This window comes from Caretta caretta, chromosome 1 (genome assembly GCF_965140235.1).
Source record: "Caretta caretta isolate rCarCar2 chromosome 1, rCarCar1.hap1, whole genome shotgun sequence".
NCBI lineage: Eukaryota > Metazoa > Chordata > Testudines > Cheloniidae > Caretta > Caretta caretta.
The window spans coordinates 312,308,607-312,327,740 of record NC_134206.1 but is presented as its reverse complement, the minus strand read 5'-3'; the positions used below and the strand labels follow the sequence as shown (position 1 = coordinate 312,327,740).

The 19,134-nt window shown below is 41.0% G+C and overlaps 1 protein-coding gene across 11 annotated transcripts in view; it reads right to left on the bottom strand.

Moving 5' to 3' along the window:
* ASB15 (ankyrin repeat and SOCS box containing 15) overlaps nucleotides 1-19,134 on the bottom strand; it is a 46,198-nt gene that overhangs the window by 23,767 nt on the left and 3,297 nt on the right. For 4 of the 11 annotated variants that reach the window (XR_012666546.1, XR_012666547.1, XM_075124458.1 and 1 more), the window contains exons 2-7: nucleotides 18,718-18,812; nucleotides 17,814-17,936; nucleotides 9,401-9,536; nucleotides 5,021-5,073; nucleotides 4,804-4,935; nucleotides 4,181-4,339 (exon numbers count right to left, since the gene is read on the bottom strand). Coding sequence is in view for 2 of the 11 variants with exons in the window: in XM_075124458.1 (XP_074980559.1) it covers nucleotides 4,181-4,339; nucleotides 4,804-4,935; nucleotides 5,021-5,073; nucleotides 9,401-9,536; nucleotides 17,814-17,823 (490 nt within the window). In the remaining 9 variants the exon portion in view is untranslated. Of the gene's footprint in view, nucleotides 1-4,180; nucleotides 4,340-4,803; nucleotides 4,959-5,020; nucleotides 5,074-9,400; nucleotides 9,537-14,607; nucleotides 14,710-17,539; nucleotides 17,707-17,813; nucleotides 17,937-18,717; nucleotides 18,813-19,134 lie in introns of all 11 variants that reach the window. The other 7 variants (XR_012666549.1, XR_012666551.1, XR_012666554.1 and 4 more) reach the window with 7 other exon arrangements.

Sequence of the window (19,134 nt, the reverse complement as noted above, 5' to 3'; positions counted from 1 at the left end):
TATTCTGTGAAACTTCAAGGCTTCAGCAGTAATAACCCATCATAAATGTTTGAATAAATACACAAGCTTCCCCCTCAAAAAACATTCTTTTTGATTACTTAGTTTCAGCTGATCTCTGTTGTGTGATAATGCTATTCATAGTTACTTTGACTTCAATGGAGTTTTATGTACCCAACTAAAGAGTCCTCTAATCTACAGCTCGCCTGTAGAGTTAATGCAGGAGTAATTAAGTTAAATTAAAAGCATTTGTCAATTGCAATTTATATTGAGTGGTATGTGCTTGATGATGCTCTCACTGATTTCAGTGTGACTAGGATTGAACTGTAAGGTGCAGAGCACCCTCCACTCCCACTGGCTCAATTCCAAATGACAACAGCCTCTTAGTAAGAAAACTACATGGGCAAAAAACTCGACTTATCAGGAAATCATAAACAGAAATATCCAGGAGAGAAAATTTAGTGGGGAAGAAAAAAAATCCTTTTCCTTCAATTCTAGTAGGAGTTTACTCTTCCTGGTATTCATCAGACAGCAATGGCTAATAATCTTATCTTAACAATTCTATGGATTTGCAATTACTGGAAAGAACTGGAGAAATATAAAGCAATAAATCTAAAGAAACTTTTACAGATCCCTTTGTGGCTCAGGCCTTAAAATTTTAATACATTAATTGCTTCATTGGGTATTCTTTGTGATTAAAATTGATAAAAGTTAGTACCCATCAAAGGTAATGTTTTAATAAGTCTGATCATTGTATTTTGGTATGTATGATGTGGGAACTGTATTAATTTTACAGATTGATTTTCTTCCTAAGACCTTGAGTACTTTCATTTTCAACAAGAGCTGGAAGCTGGTGCATTTAAATTACTAATATAGGGTAAAGCTCATTTAAATATATCAGCAGAAAACTTTCCAAAAGAATAATCCTGCTTTGAACTGAGTTATTACTTAGTAATTTAGTTGCATGCCATTTTCCACAAATTCTTTCTGAAAGTGAAAATACCCAATTACTCCTGACAAAGTCAGCCGGTAACAATAATAAAATTCCATTATCTATATATTCTCCAGTAGGCCACACACAGTCATAAACAACTATTTGTAAAACATCCAAGATTTCATTAAAAGTTGTGTAGCCTTTAGTTAAACCCTCACTTGGACTACTGACCATTACTTGTGCCTTGAGTGGTCACATGAGGCCAGATTTTTAAAGGTAATTAGGCACCTCTGATGGGGTATACTCCCCCATATCAGTTCTGAAGGGGTCAATTTAGGCCACATGGGCCAATTAACTTATAAGACTGCAAACTGGGGAATATTTAGGCAATATGAGAGGCAAGCCCTAATTAAGGGAAGTTCACCTGTGCAGGAACAGGTGGGGTTTCTATAAAACCAGGGAGCTGGTAGCAAAAAGAGGGCTGGGGGGAAGAGGGCTGCAGGCTCTCTCCTTGGGATAAGGGAGAGACACTGATTTAGACCCCCCAGAGGAAAGATTTGTCTAGTAGTCCCAGATTTGGCTAGAGGGGTGGAGAAGATGAGGTAGGAAGCCTTCCAAGTGACAGGACAATGTGGTTGTCTGGATCTTTGCTGCTGGAGATAGGGCCCTGGACTGGAATCCAGAGTAGAGGGTGGACTAGGTTCCCCTCCCAGCTACTGAGTGAGTGGCACAATTTGGGCAGTGAACTTGGAGGCTTTCTGAGGCCACGTGTTCGATTCACTGAGTGAGTGGCCCATCCAGGGCAGTGGATTTAAGGATTGCCTGGGATGGCGAGCAAGGTGTTGATATTCCAATATTCCTGGAAGGGGAAACACTATAGTGACCTGGCTGGAGGGCAGAGTCACAAAGAGGAAGCTGCTACTCCTGGAGCAAGAGAGGGTTTGCAGACCGAGAGAGACAAGGAGCTGAGGAACCGCAAGGACATTGGGCTGGAAGAGCTAATCCCCAGAGTGGCCACCAGGAGGCCTCACATGTGGTGAGCGGAGATCCCCATAATAGCATTTTAATGTGTAGATTGTCACACAGAATGACATCAGGTGCTTTTGAAAATCCCATTAGGTGCCTATCTGCATCTCTAGGCACCTAAATACCTTTAAAAATCTTGCTCCTGAGGCCTGATCTAAAGCCCAGTGAAGTCAATGGGAGTCTTTCCGTTGACTTCAAAGGACTTTGGGTAACTAAACACATACAGAAAATGAACTCTCTGCTTCCACCTACAGATGTTTGTCCCTCTGTTTCAGGGATAAGGCACATTGGCAAGGCAGTGTAGGAAAAAAAACTTCAGCTGCTACTGCCTGTGCGGTGTCTAGTCTGTACATAAGGAAAGGAACTTAGTTTCCAGGAACATCAACCCTGCATCTTTCATATGCACTAAATTCCTATAAAAAATTTAAAAAGAAAAGTTCTATGTAATCAAATGTAACAACAAAAATAAAACGTGGTTTAAAATATTTCTCCAGAAAAACAAAGCAGTAGAACTTCCAGGTGTAACTTTTTTTTTTAAATGTGGGACAACCTCTGTGTTCTGTTAAACAACATACTAGTTGCAGAAAGCAAATCCATCTTTTGGTCAAGTCCTTGCAATCAGTATAAGAATGTTCTCCTAGGTTCATTAGAATTTGTGATGTCTGCCCCAAATCTTCAAGGCAACTCGGGATGCACATTACAGAAATCATTTGATCAGAGTCTGATTGCATCTCAGATTCACTCTGGAGCTGTAAGCCAGCGAGCCCACCCAACTGAGTGTGTGTTGTGACTCATAGGTGGGAGTTTGGTGCTAGAATCAGTCTGACAAAATGCTCTGATTTGCTGAAGCAGTAGCAGGAGAGAAAGAGAAAAGATGGAATATTGGAATACCATCTATTCAAAGTTTGGGGTCCATACCTAGTTTTCTCTCAGGAGAATAGATGGAAAAACTATAAAGGTTACTTTTGTAATTCTTGTGAAACAAAGAATAGAAAATACTTTATGCAGGGAGACAAATGTTGCCTCTCTGAGATATAAATCTCTCATCTCTATTATAGAAAGGTGCTTTTAAAATGTTCGGCACAAACTCAGTGTTAGTAAATTTAACCCCTCAGTTGCTCATACAGCATGAGTAGAAATTCCCCAAGATGCCTTGGCAGTCTCTTGGTGAAAGGTAAGAATATATTTCTTTCATTTATTTTCACCTACCTTTTGTCTGATGTTTAACTCTAAGGACATAGGTTTCTTCCCACAGTAATTAATTTAACATGACCACTTCTGAAACATGCCCCTATAACATCATGCAGGGTCTCCTCCTGCACCCACTTCAGTCAACAGCAAAGCTCTCACAGATTTCAAGAGTGAGGGATCAGACTCCTATGTCTACACTGCAGGATTAGTAGAATTTGAGTTAGCAGACTCCAGATTTGTTAACCTAAGGCTTGAGTGCCTGTAGTCATTTGTAATCCCAGGTTAGGAATTGAACCCTGGGTCCCAATCTGGGGCTTCAGTTTCTACACTACATTATGCAGGGCTAAATCCTACCATCCATACCCCAGACTTCCAAGCACCCTCTCAAAATGTGGCCCCTGTAACCCTTTGTTCGTGGTCCAAGCATGGGAAAACTTGACTGTTCATCAAACTTGTCTGTCTAGAGGACAAAGAAAGTTGGCTCGTGGGATTGTGAAATACTTTTTGCAGACTCCCAGAGCATGAATCCAGTGGGGCAACATCTACATTGCAAAGCAACAGGGCCTGAACCTGAATCCCAGCTTGACTCAGGCTCAGACCCTCCACCCCTGTGGGGTCCTGGGACCCTGAGTCTGAGCCCTGTATTAGCACAATTTGTGTGTAGATGGAAGGGGCGTTAGACTTGAACTTGAGTTCGAATGCTGGGCTTACACTGCAGTGTAGACATACCCATAGGGACCAGAAAGTCAACAATTAACCTGAAAACTTACTCAAGCAAAATTAACGTTATTTGGTGGCAGTATAATCCACTTTTATTTTCCTTCTAAAAACTGAACAGCAACTAAGCATTTTAGCCAATTGGGATAGTCAAGTGAGTAAGGACTAGTCACATGAACAAGCGTTTGCAGGAGCAGGCCCCAGATCCCCTTGTTATGGTTGGCTTTGGGGAATGCAGGAACTGGATAGAATAGTTTAGAACACTGAAAACTCTGCTATTCACGTTGGCTTAATTCATAGAAAGGAAGCAATTACCAATGAGAAGAGGAGTTTCTCCTTTATTGTTTGTGGTATTAGGCCAAACACCCTTTTCCAATAACGTTCTTACATTTTCCACAAAACCAGCTTTTGCTGCCAAAGTTAACGGTGTTTCTCCATCACATGTTTTGTATTCCCACATTGATTTATAAGATGCTAGAGTTCAGAAAGTAGAAAACAAAACACAAAATTAAAATGACAGGCATCTAGGACATAACATAAATGCCATGTTGATAAATATCTGCATGAAAATGAATTTACAACTATTTTCAACTTTGACTTACTAGTTAGTCCTGCCACAATGGTTGACTATTGTAGCCAGTGATTAGATCATGCAGCTCTTCTCTGAATAACTGTAGTTTTCTGAACAAAGTCATTCAAAACGGACCAACCTCTCTGCTGGTGTACATAGGTGGAGCTTCACTGAAGACAACAGAGCTGTGCCAATTTACACCAGCAGAGAATTTGGCACATGTGACTGAACAAGCCATGCAACAATGGAGGGTTTTCTCATACATTTTTGCAGTTATTGATTCTATTCTTGTGTTTGTCTATTTATTGCTCCTTGTCTTGTATCTTTCCAATCTCATAGCCCTGTGGGGTGTCTTGAGCTCACTCACCATCCAGAATGATTTCAAGTATTTGCTGAATTGGCTGAGCTGCAGCCTCATGAAGTGGGAACCAACCTCTTTCATCAGCTTCATCCAAAGCATATTTATGTTTCACATAGTTCTGAAGATCAAATACTTGGCCTGAAACAAAAAATAGTGCATATCTGAAAAAAATAGGACAAGCTCAGTGCTTTGCACAGTGAATATTTTATTTCAATATTTGTACCTTCTCTTATGGCTGCTATAAGTTTCCTATTTTGATCACTGGGTGGTACAAATCTGTTGAAGGGATGACAAAAGATATCAAGTATACACAATATAGATACATTACATTAAAGCACAATTTTTAGTGGTTTTAATCACCTGTTTCCACTGGCTTTCAACTTTACGTTTATATCACCTCAGTTACAAATTCTGATTCACTATGTGACCTGACAGAGTACTCAGGAATGTTAGATACAGGATAAGAATTTGAACAGATTCTGGACCCCAGGCTTCAGGCCAAAGATGACCTGGACCTGCCAATTGTAGAAGTGGGGGCAGCTGGCTTCAGCAGTGTTACTGAGCCTGCTTAGTCCATGTGAGCATGCTCAGTACAAGTCAAGCAGCAAATCTGGGGGTGGCACATGACCTCTATATGCCCCGCAACTCATTGCCTAGGCTCTGCCTCAGGCCAGTAATAGGTCTGTTTGGTTGTGTCTAGCTAGCCTTTTTTCTGAAGTTTCCCTCTGCAGCTAACATAATACAGTTCCAATGTATAAAGACAGTTGCAAACATTTTTAACAATGTCATTTAAACCTATTCAGAGCAGATCTGTGTGATACAGTGGTAAAAATGCCAGTGGCTGCCAGGACCCTGAGATAATATGACAACAGTATAATAGTAGGAATCAGCCAAATCATAGATGGAAATGGACAGTGGCACTGTTTGACAGGCTTCAGTGAAGAAATAGGCTCTGATCTTGCAATAGGAAATAGGAACCACATGTGGCCCCTTACTTTCTCAGGGTTCCATTGATCCCATTATAGGATCAAAGTCATAAATTGAATTGGGCGATTAACACTTATCTGCCTTTGCCTTTATTTTCAAATACTGTACAGCATTTTATGAAAAGTCCTTCAATTTATAGTGATCAGAAACGTATGTTGCGGTTTTTGCCATACAACTCCCGTTAAAGCCAAGTTTTGTTTCATCAATAGAGGTAGCTAACAGGTAACATTTTCAAAAGCATCTTAGTGACTCAGAAAATGAAGACCAATTTTCAAAAGTGATGTACGTACTTAGAAACCAAAGTCTCATTGAAAGCCCATGGGACCTGTAGGCTCCTAAATCATTTAAGCGCTTTTGAAAATTTTATTCAACATCTACAACAGAAATGCTATCTACATGTCTTATCTGAGGGCAGTTGATTCAAACAGAAAACAATCTATGCTAATATATATTAATGATTTTAAAAATACTAACCATATCTTTAATGCAAAACTCAATTATTTTGTTTTTCACAATTTAAAAACAAATAAAACTGTACTGCTAAAACTAAATATATATACTATATTCTAGACACTCCTAATATGCTGGGTTTTTTAAAAGAAAATAAGTGATATTGGAAATATACAAGTATAAAAAAGATGGATTTTAGATTGACGTTACGGACAGTAAAGATTAGTTCCTTTTATTGCCAGCAGGAATGTTCTGTTGGGGATTTTCTATTGGAAAAGAGATCAGCATGTACCATTGTATTACCACATTACGTTTCATGCTTTTAACCCAAAGTCCAAGGGTTTCACTGATTTACAGCTCAATATAAAGAGATAGCGGAGATGGAAATTGGGAAAAATTAGGTTATGTCTACACTTAAACCACTACAGTGGTGCAGCTACAGCATTATAGCGCTTCAGTGTAGAGTAGACACTCACTACAGTGACGGGAGGTTTTCTCCCTTTGCAGCCAATAGTCCTTGCACAGAGCTCTTCCTTTTCTTCCTGCCAACACAGAGACGTATTTTGCCTTGAGCTTCTTAGCTCTAGATTCCAAATGCACATTAAGGAGACAACCCTGAAATCAATGGGACTACTCACATCCATAAAGTTAATCATATGCATAAATCTGTGCTCCATCAAGACCTAAAGTTTCTTTTACAGAATATACATGTCAGTGTGGCTGCTACACCATTTTCTGCATGCTGGCCAGAATTCTCCCCAGAAAACCTTTTAAATGTGGTTATAACTACAGAATACTTAGGGTATGTCTACATTGTAATGTAATCCCAGGGTTTGAACTCAGGCTCAAGCCTAAACCCCCTTCCATCTACACACACACACACACACACTGCATTAATCCGGGCCCAGACCCAGGACCCCAGCGGGATGGAAGGTCTGAGCCTCAGGTCTTGTCTACCGGAGTAAGTCGGTAGACAAGTTACGCTACTCCAAGTGACGTGTATAATGTAGCTGGAGTCGACATAGTTTAGGTCGACTTACAGCAGTGTCTACACCGTGCTGCATCAACGGGAGATGCTCTCCCGTCAATTTACCTTACTCCTCTCGGTCCGGTGGAGTAGTGGAGTCAACTGGAGAGCGCTCTGTGGTTGATTTAGGGGGTCTTCACTAGACCCACTAAATTGAACCCTGCTGCATCGATCACAGATGCCTCAATCCCCAGTAAGTGTAGATATGGCCTGAGTCACCCAGGGTTCAAGACCTATTGTTTTGCAGTGTAGACTCAGCACTACGGGACTTGTGCTCTGGGAGTCCGCCACAAGTATTCCACAATCCCACGGCTGACTGACTTTGTCCTCTGGACAGACAAGTTTGGTGGACAGTACAGTTTTCCCATGCTTGCACCACAAACAAAGGGCTAGAGCAGTCACATTTTGAGAGGGCATTAGGAAGTCTGGGATATGGGTGGTCGGACTTGGACCTGCATAATGCAATGTAGATACTGGAGCCCCAGGTTGGGACCCACGGTTCAACAATTCCTAACCTGGTGCTTCAAATGAGTGTAGATGCTCAAGCACTAGGTTAACAAACTCAGGGTCTGCTAACTCAAGTTCTACTAACCCTGGGCTTACATTGCAGTGTAGACATACTGTGACCCTACACCACATATTCTTCATAGAAATATTGTTATAATATGATTATAGCATAACTATATGTTTTGTGCAAGATAAGGAAAGAGATCATTGGAAAGGTTATGATTTGCTGAATATGATTATCCTATTTGTATGCATGTATCATTTTTGTATCTAAAGTTAGGAATATTGACTATACATCTGTACTATAAAAGTATTTGCAACCAGGGAATGCCCACCAGACAGAATGCAATCAGTCTGGCTGGCTAGCTGGGGACAAGTCAATGGACCATTAGGGAGAAATACAGGTCTTTGAAGATGCTAATCTCCCACCTTCCTGAGATGTTACAAACGGCCTTTGAATCATGGCTGCTTCAACACTGCAGGGTCATGTGATCATCGTACTGGACTCCATGATAGAATACCAGTATTTTTCCACTGCAGGGTGGGGTGGAGGGAACCACACTGGAAAACAAAGGATTCCCGCCATATGTAAAACCTATTTAAGGCAAGGGACGGACATAATCAGTGTTCGTTCTTCACTGAATCCCTGCCCAGGATGACTACTGTGAACATCTAAGAAACAAAGACAAAGGGAGAGGCAGGGAGAAGGACTGAGCCCAGGCTGGGAAGGTGTCTGGCCTGTGAAAGAAATACCTGGAGTTTTAAGCTGCAAGCAAGAGCAGCTTGCCCGCAAGAACCTCTGCAATCTACCTAAAACAACATTTAGGGTGAGAAACTACAACTTGTAACCAGTTTTTTTAGTATCTTAAGCTTATATTGCATTTTTGTTTTATTTGCTGGGTAATCTGCTTGATCTGTTTGCTATCCCCTATAATCACTTAAAATCTATCCTTTGTAGTCAACAAACTTGTTTTTGTTGTCTCTAAAACCAGTTTGCGGAATTCACAACTGGGAAGGGGGGGGGGGGGGAAGCTGTGCATATCTTCCTCCACATTGAGGGAGGGGGCGGATTTCATGAGCTTACGCTGTATTATCCTCTATGCAGCATAAGACAATACAATTTTGGAATTACAATTCAGTGGGGGTGTGCACTTGAGTACTGGGCAATTCCCTAGCTGACGCCTACCCATGCAGTGCTTATTTCAGTGTCTGTGTCTTTCTGCAGCTGGGTGTGTCCCTACCTCTGTGTGTGCTGCTTGAGGGCCTGACTCAGCAGCACAGTGTAAGAGAGCCCAGAATGGAACAGGAGGGCTTAGTGGTACCCCAGTACATCAGGTGGCATCCCGGAGGGTGGGGGCAACCCGTCACACATACCCAGAGAGTACATCATCCATTTTCTTCAAAGAGAGGATTATTTACTAGCATGTAACTAATGAAGACAGTTATATTTTGGTTTGCTGTATTCAGTCATGTCTTCATAGAGTGCCTGGCTGTAAACACAAACACAAATAGCTAAACTAAAATTAAAATGCTAGGATAACATAAAAAAAAATTAATTTCAACTGTCCAGAACACTGAAAGAATTTGTTATATTCTCATCACATGTATGTGCTTTCTGACTTACTAAAGTACCTTTCATGGTAATGGGAAGATGTTGGTTGACTGGCTTCAATTGATTCTTGAATACTAAGCTGAATTGCATAAGCAGTGAGATGGTCTTCGACAGAGTCCTCATTTCCATCCATCATCTTATATGAAAGTTGAGCTGCTGTCAAGAAAAAAAAATCGAAAAATATACTGTTAGGGGCCAGATTCTGCCACTCTTATTCATGGTGAATGGTCCTTCACTCTGAGGGCTTTTATTCATGGCAAGTCAATATGTAGCAGTCCAGAATTTGAGTGCATCAGCTTGCAGCACAGTAACACCCTATGTAGACACTACTACATCATAGTTAAGCCCCTTTGTTTTCAGTTTAAATTAGGGCTGTCAATTAATTGCAGTTAACTCAAGCGATTAACTCAAAAAATTAACTGCAATTAATCACAGTGTTAATCGCATTCTTAAACAATAGAATACGAATTCAAATGTATTAAATATTTGGATGTTTTTCTACATTTTCAAATATTGATTTCAATTACAACACAGAATACAAAGTGTATGCTGCTCACTTTATATTATTTTTATTACAAATATTTGCACTGTAAAAATGACAAAAGAAACAGTATTTTTCAATTCACTTCATACAAGTACTGTAGTGTAATCTCTTTATCGTGAAAGTGCAGCTTACAAATGTAGATTTTTTTTTCTTTGGTAACTGCACTCAAACACAAAAAAATATAGAACTTCAGAGCCTACAAGACCACTCAGTACTACTTCTTGTTCAGCCAATCACTAAGACAAAAAAGTTTGTTTACATTTACAGGAGATAATGCTGCCCACTTCTTATTTAAAATGTCACCAGAAAGTGAGAATAGGCATTTGCATGGACTTTTGTAGCCAGCATTGCAAGGTATTTACATACCAGATATGCTAAACATTCATATGCCCCTTCATGCTTTGGCTACCATTCCAGAGGACATGCTTCCATGCTGATGACACTCGTTTAAAAAAAAATGTGTTAATTAAATTTGTGACTGAACTGCTTGGGGGAAAATTGTATGTCTCCAGCTCTATTTCATTCACATTCTCCCATATATTTCATGTTACAGTAGTCTCAGATGATGAGTCAGCACATGTTGTTCATTTTAAGAACACTTTTGCTGCAGATCTGACAAAACTCAAAGAAGGTACCAATGTGACATTTCTAAAGATAGCTACAACACTCAACCCAAGGTTTAAGAATTGGAAGTGCCTTCTCAAATCTGAGAAGGATGAGGTGCAGAGCATGCTTTCAGAAGTCTTGAAAGAGCAACATTCCGATGCAGAAACTACAGAACCCAAACTACCAAAAAAGAAAATCAACCTTCTGCTGGTGGCATATGACTCAGATAATGAAAATGAACATGCATCGGTCCGCACTGCTTTGAATTGTTATTGAGCAGAACCCATAATCAGCATGGATACATGTCCTCTGGAATGGTAGTTGAAGCATGAAGGGACGTAGGAATCTTTAGCACATCTGGCATGTAAATATCTTGCGATGCTGGCTACAACAGTGCAATGAGAATGCCTTTTCTCACTTTCAGGTGACATTGTGAACAAGTAGGCAGCATTATCTCCTGCAAATGTAAACAAACTTCTTTGTCTGAGTGTTTGGCTGAACAAGAAATAGGACTGAGTGGAGTTATAGGCTCTAAAGTTGTACATTGTTTTATTTTTGAATTCAGTTATTTTTGTACATAATTCTACATTTGTAAATTCTGTGCACATTTTCAACTTCTGCATATTTTGTCAAAATAACACAATATAATCACACAAGTTTCAATTATTTTTGGTCATTTATTTCAAAATACCTGTCAGCAAATATGTCTGTTACAATACAGACAACAAAAAAGATTTAGGAATTTTTTTTGACAAGTAGATTCCTTACTAGGCATATTTATACAGAACTCTGAGTAATAATTCATTTAAACTACAAAATAGAACCATATTTCCCGCACCCCTCAGAAGAAGTGCGAAGGCTTGGGGCAGTCAGGGGTAATGGAGGACTGAGGGAGAGGGAAATTATAGCTGGGAAGGAACCTAAGTGTGAACTTGGATGGTTGTTGGGTATGGGTGGGAAAAGTATGGAACAGGTTTTGGGGCGGGGCTAGGAGAGATTGCTTGGGAGCTTCCCCCATGCAGACCCTGGCTGACCCCTAGCCTCTCCCATTCAGTCAGGCACATCTGCCCCTATACCCACGTGTCCCTGCACTCCCATGTGTTCTTGCATCCACGTCCACATGTGTTATTCCACTCCCACTCAGACACCCACTCCTCCCTCCCCATGTGGTCTACACCCCCTCCCCATGTGTCTCTGTTCCCCACTCAGCCACCCTTCTGTCCCTGTGTGGCCCTGCACCCTCTTCCCCCATGTATCACTGTGCCCCCACTCAGCTATCTCCCTGTCCCTATGTGGCCCTGCACCCCTTCCCCCGTCCCCATGTGGCCCTGCATCTCGCTCCCCCCTGTGGCCCTGTGCCTCCACTCTCATTCATCCCCTGCCCCAGTCTGTCCTCCCACACTAGCCCTTATGAGCCACTGTCTGATCCCCCAGCAGCCCCACACTGTCTGTCTCCCCATATCCCCTGTCTCCTGACCTGGCCTGACAGGTGCGGTGAAGTAGGCAGGCTCTTTCTCTTCCCTAGCTGGCTGGGACCTGCTGCTCTGTTCTAGTGCCACAGTGCCCTCTGGAAGGCAAAAGGCAGAACTGGAGCAACCTACCGGCAGAAGGTTTTTTCTGTGCAAAAAATTAAAAATATGCACAGCTCATTAATTATCCATGCACGCAGTGGTGCGGAATTCCCCCAGCAGTAACATGGGATTTTATTGTGCAGCAAGCTGGTGAGCTGTAGATTCGCACCTTGGCTAGTCATGTAGACAACCCCTAAGAGTAACTGCATTTAAATAAATGGGACTGCTTGTGGAGTAAAGTACTATTCTGTGTGAGCAAAGGTATCAGAATTTGGCCCTATGATTAGAGATGGGCAAATAAATCATATAAATATTTTGCGACTATTCTTGAGAATAAAAACTAGTGATCACAAGCACTTTTTTCTGATAATTCATGAAAATTTGGGTAAGTAATTTTTTATTTGCAAAAATGATGGAAAGAAAACCCTGCCAGCACTATCTGAAATGGGATGTCATTTGGAAAAACTCTTTTTATTATTCATTCAATAGATTTGTCAGTTACAAATAAATATTCATGAAAATTTGTGAACAATAAAAAGAGACTCCTGTTTAGAAAGTTTAGGTCAATCAGGGAATGTGTGACTTATATGGCCAGTCCTACTGCATGAATAGTGAATAGCAAACACTCAGTGTGACCAAATCAGGAATATCTATAACCCAAAATTTGTTTTAATTAGCTATTCATGACAATTGCCAAAAACAAATAAAAATTGTAAAAGTAATGACCAATTTGTGAATAATTCACAAACACAAAAGGGGCTAAATTCATTCCAATAAATTATTCACAGTGAATAATTTGACATAATGATTCATGTAACAGTATTTGACTAAATTTAAGCACCAGTTTGTTTAGTCCTTGTGCATAAGATATAATATTTATGAACTATACAAGACCCTATTGTGCAGAAGAACATCAGAATGATCTTGTATCATTAATAGACACAAGATGCACTGGTCCCAATTCAGATTATCTTGGGGAAAAAGAGGGGATGCTCCTTTCGGTCTCCACCACTCACAGTAGTGACTCCACTCCAGCCCCCACTCGTTCATCGCCCTTCCTCTTACAAGGTGCGTCTCCCTCAACTGGGAAGCCTTTCCTCTCTTTTACCCACATAGTGCACGAGTTGGTCCTGCAAGAGGTTAGCTCTTGGCGGACTCAGCTGCAATCTGCCGTACAGGAAAAGACTCCCTGTGTGCCAGGTGATGGCACCATTTGACTTGGCCGCCCTTCCATCTGGACAGAGGGTTGGCCAGGCCACATTTCAGTGATGTTGTGACCCTGTGTGCCAGGCCACTATCCCACTCACTGAAATTTGGTGCAGCTGCCCCGTAAGGAGGGGCAGCTGGGGCAAATTTCAGTGAGTGGCATTGTAACCATGTGGCAGGAGTGACACTGTGGCAGCCACCGAACTGATTTAATATGGGACTACTGCTTAAAAGTGGTTGGGTCACACCTCCATTTCATGCTATGGAACTGTGAGCAAAACCATTGTGAGGGAGGGGAGGGTGACCACTTGTCTCAAATTGGGCAGGACAGTCCCAAAATGCAGAGTACAAGTCCCAGCACCGGGCTGAATGCATCCAGGACGGCATTTGTCCCAGGTTCCTTGTGGCGCTGCTCTGCACCTGCCTCAGGCTCAGGGCCGGTGCCAGCCTCTTCCCAGTGGAAGGGGTGGGGAGGGGAGAGGTGGACCTTACCTGCCCCTTGCCATAAGGCCCCCACCCCCTGCTCCTCCTCTTCCTCCTGAGTCCCCCTTCCCAGGCCAGAAGCAGGAGCCGGGCAGTAATAAGAGCTGCCCAGGGAGCCCAGAGGGCAGGAACATGGGCCAGGGGCTGCTCTTGGGCACCCCAGTCCCCTGCCCAGGGCAGGTGGAAGATCTGGGGCTCCCCTTACTTTTGCAGTCCTGAGAGGGTCTAGACATTCACAATGCCTTTACACAAGTGAGTGCAGTGTTCAACACCTCTCAGGGTTAGGCTCTTAGTGACTGTTACCAAAGTGTGTGTGTTTGGGAGTGGTGCGGGGGGAAGGGGGCAGTCGGCTGTCTCCGTGGATGAATAATGGGATATACTGCACCTTTTAACTATAGTCACAAGTTTGAATTCACCCCACCTGGCTTTCCAGCTTAGCCCATTAGGGGCCCTCAGCAGGAATATTTTGGACCCTCCCCTCCCCCACAACACATACTAATTATTAATAGGGGTCCCCTTGAGATGCTTGGGCTTTTACGCAATTGCTTAGTCTGCTTCTGTCTAGTGCTGGCACTGCTCCAGCTCTCACTCTGATCCTTTAGCCTGCATTTTGCTAGTGATATCAAATCAAATAATAAATCTTGTCAGTAAATAACAATTGCAAAATTGTCCTTCTGCAGAGAGTCAGGTAAATTCACTTTTTACTATATTCTGCAGTTTTGCAAAGTTTAAAATGTGGCATTTTTATCTTAAAAGGAACAAAATGTAAATATTAAATACTTTGCAAAATAAAACTGTACCAAATAAATGTACCTACCTAACTCTCTAAAGGCCAGCTCTGTGTTCCATCAAGGTCTCTGTGACTGATGTGACATCAACAGCTTAGGGCACGTTTGGTCTTTGTATTAGTGGGACCTAGCTGAGAGGGAGCAGAAGTTGTGGAACTTAAACTACCCCTCCTACCAATTAGCACTCTCACAGTGCCTTACTTTTGTCAGTGCTACACAAATATTAATCAATCGAATTAAATGAGCATTATGTTGACTACCTCTCCTAGAATGGCCATGGGGGACATCCAGCATATTGCTAATGCTGCTGGAATTTTGTCAGAATGATTTGTCGGTCACTTTTTAAAGCAGTTCTTCCCACATGAAGTGCTAACCTGACTTCTGTGAACCGGATGTTTTGCATTGTAGCACTTAGCTAAAAATTGATTTTAAAACATCATACACAAGTGGTACAATCCCATACCTAAATGTTTTACTATTTATCATATTGTGATAGACCCGAGAAAACAAAACCGGATCAATCATGGCACAGAGCCAAGATAACTCAGAAGCTAAAAGTATCATTGCAGGACTCCAATTTCAGGCTTTTGCAATACTATCAGGCTAGCACAGAGCATGAATTCACACCTCTCCCAATGCTCAGACCTAAGGCTCTTGGCCAGCGCCGTCACCCATGAGGGTGGGCTCTCGGAAGGCAAGTGAAAACACCACCACAGCCCCATTGCCTTTAAAGGTAAACATACACATCTTTTGCTTTGACTGCCAGCTCTGACAGCAATAACTTCCAAAAATAAAAAATAGCTTTTGCGGACACATAAATCTTTTTTTTTTTCTGCTCAGCAGACTTTATGTAGCTCATAATAGACAGAAATATTCTAATGGCGTCTCCTCCCCCTGCTTTTGTGTCTCAGAGCCAGGCTTCAACATAGTTATTCAAAAAAAGATTTCACACACCAGCTGAATATCTGATGAACTGGTCATCAGGGTACAGAATCATGTTCCAAGACCCTTCACACCATTGCACAGGCTTAACCAGGAGCAAAAGGTACTGTTTGTAACATTTCTGTTCAAGCAGTCAAATCCTGAAGTCCGAGGCTCATTCCCTGTGCAAACAAGGATGACTGTAAAGATCGAGGATTTTGACCAAGATTCTTGGAAGGATCTAATGCAATATAAACACTTCCATACTGTTAATAACAGAAGAATTCCAGAGAAGTTGTGAAACTCCTCATAATGCAAAAAGGTTTATCAAAGCCTTTGGCGTTTGATCCCGCACAAAAGAAAAAGGTAGACAAATATTTTTTCTGACATTGTCCAGGCTTTGTTAGGCAAAAGAGGAAGAAATTCAATGTTGAACTTCAAAAGAGGATACTACAAAGGATTTTTCAATCCTTCAAAGTAAAGTGACTGACAGTGTATTTTCCAAATCTCTTCCCCAGGCTCTTATTAAGGAATCCATAAATATGTCAATATGTGGACGAGCACCTCAAGGTAAATGCATTATAGATTAAATCACATAAAAATTTTCAAATAGCATTAAAAGTTGGCAGCCTGACTTAAATCCACAAAAGCAAGAACATTCAAAGTTAAGACTGAACTTCTGCCTTTCATCCCATCCAGTTGGAAGTACACTTGGCTGGCATGTAAGAGAATCCTTGATTTGAAGTTCTCTCCTGGGTTTATTTTCCTCCTCATCTTTACATTTACTTCTATACTTTCAATGGCATCTACAAAAATCCCTTTTGCCTCATTGAAATGTGTTAACTAGATACAAAGAAACCAATAAATGTACACTGTGATGTAAAGAACAGCTATACCTTGCAAGCAGTGGGGGTAGGGACTCTTTAAAAGTAATGAACCAGTAATTTATAGAGTATATCCCAAAACACACAACTCTAACTTATCTCCACTACACACACAGCTAAAAAGTGAGAAGTTTTTAGAGCAAGTTCACTTGGAATTTTCACAATGAAGCCATGTAGTTATTTAGCACTGGTGTTTCTATAGCTTTAATATGAGAAAATGAATGGTATTAATCAGTTCTGGCTTCCAGTGAGAACAGTTCAGTGGTGCTATATGTACACTAGGTTGCAATATAAAACGTTGTGCCTTCCTTCACACTTTTCCCTACACTTTGACTAGACTCCACCATGGATGGATAGGCTTCATGTATGTCAAGTGCCCTCCCTTCTCCTTCAGGAAACTTCTGAATATCCACCTGCCTATGAAGCAACCTAGCTATATCAAATCTGTATGAACAGGCTCTTATACCCACTACTCTGCCTAATTTGGAACAAGGACTTGGGTTTCCTACGCCCCAGGTGAGTGACCTTGGCTAATGGCTGTTCTTGTGGTGGTGATGCTGGTGGAGGGGGTCTCTCGATCTCTCTTCCTCCCCCCCTTACACATACAGAAATTCCATCCTGGACCATCCAGTTTTGTCAAAACTGAAACATTACCTTGAAAAGTTTGTTTTGATTAATTGGCATTTTCTCACAAAAAACATTTGCTCAAAAAATTCCTGACCATTTCTATTCCCTTATACCTTTAGAGACTGAATCAAAGCCCACTGAAGTTAATGGAAAAACTACCATTGACGTCAGTGGGCTTTGGATCAGGCCCACAGATAGCAAGTGCCTTGAACAGGGCCCCTATCAGTGGTTTGGTACAATTTACATAGGGTAGATGTTCATGTAGGGCTCAATCCCGCAAGGTACTGAATACTCTCAAGTCCCATTGACTCCAAAGGGAACTGAGACCATTCACTACCTGGCAGGATCAGGATCTTCACACAGTGTAGAAATACAAATAATTTAATAAAACATACCATAAATTCCATTCACTTCAGAAAAATACGATGCGTGCCCAACCCCACTTCAGCACTAAAAGAAAAGCTAAGCGGGCACTTAAAATTATTATAAAATTATAATTTTTTTCTTTCTAGACCCACAAGGTCAATACCTGCTTGGACAATAGACTCCTCTTCTGCTGTGATTTCTCAGAATTCACTAGGTCACAGTCACCACAGAATTCTGCTGGAGCACAGACTCAGCCGATGTGGGGTCAGGTACGTGGTGGTTTTGGTATATATTTTCTCCAGAGTGTCTTTCTAAACATTACCACTTATCCTGTATGAGATTGCAATGATGATAATTAATAATAAAAGGGAAAAAGCTAATACAGTGGCTAAGAGCTGTGACATGGTAGAACAAGTACGATAAAGTAAATAACTCACCAAAGTGCATATGGTGGACATTGATGGAGGTTTATAAATGCTTTGGGTGCTTGACTTGCTATATCACTGCTGGTCCGATGCTGTGTTGAGGTAATGACGATCTGATGAAATGTGAACGTTGCACTAGGATCACAATGGAATATGGCAGAACACTGGTACATTAGGCCACACGAAAAGCATATTTTGTCTGATACACTTGTACATAAAGTAGCAAAGAGGCCGTTAAAAGATGCAGTGGCAAATTCCCTTTCCTTCACCCATGGAAAATTTGTTCTCCATTTTTCAGACCAAGCTCATTGCTAGATGAGACAGTTGCTTTTTCGAGAAAATTCTACTGTTCAGGCACGGACACAGTGGTCTCATAAGATCAAGAATATTTTCCAGATTTTTTTAATAGACCAAATTGTTTTGTTTTTATTTTATCCTGAAAAAACAAGTTCCCAAGAAACTACTGATTACTGTAGATTTTTAAATTTTTGAGCTTTTATGCATTCTAAACCGGAAGGATCATTTTTCATAGAAAAGAATTTGTTCCACTTTAAGCCACTCTCTTTCAGTCCAAAAGATTTGAAATACTCACAAATCATGGAAACTGAGTCTTTGCTTAGAAACAGATGTGTCAAGGATTTATTACTATTAAGCATATCAGGCAGATGTTTAGTGCATGCGAATGAGACGTACTAATCTGATTTCACATTTTTGAAATAAACTAAGCAGTCCTAACTTTGTTCTCTATAACTGGAAGGCCTTTAGGTATCCCAGCCTGAAGAGGTTATTCACAGCAATACAGGAATTAATAGCAGTTTAAAACTGGATTCACTCTGTTACACATTATTCACAGTTTTAATCTACTTCACCATTAGGCTAATTGGCAAGATACAGATAAAACATATCATATTCTCACCTTTTCAATCCATCATCTTGTCATTGTTACTCTGGGGCCTGTATTTTGAACAGACAGGAATAGTACCCTGCACGGTGGTGTGTCTTGTGCTTTTTCTAAAATTAAATACGCAGTTGGGAGTTAAATTAAGGTCTGACCTCGTACAACTGTAACATAATCAGACTCCACCCCACAGGAAAGTATTATGCACGACTTCTCTAGAATCTCATCAAAAGTAACATGAGGTCTGACTGGTATAATAAGATTATCTGTGCTTGATTGGTTCAAACAGCTCTTGTTAAGAAAACAAATGATCTGCCAACTTAGACTCACTAGCTGTATTAACAAAATTTACTAACATATATACATATAGTTAAAAAGAAATAAAACCAAGAAAGGTTTAGCTGTTGTACAAATATTTAGTCTTCTACAGTGACA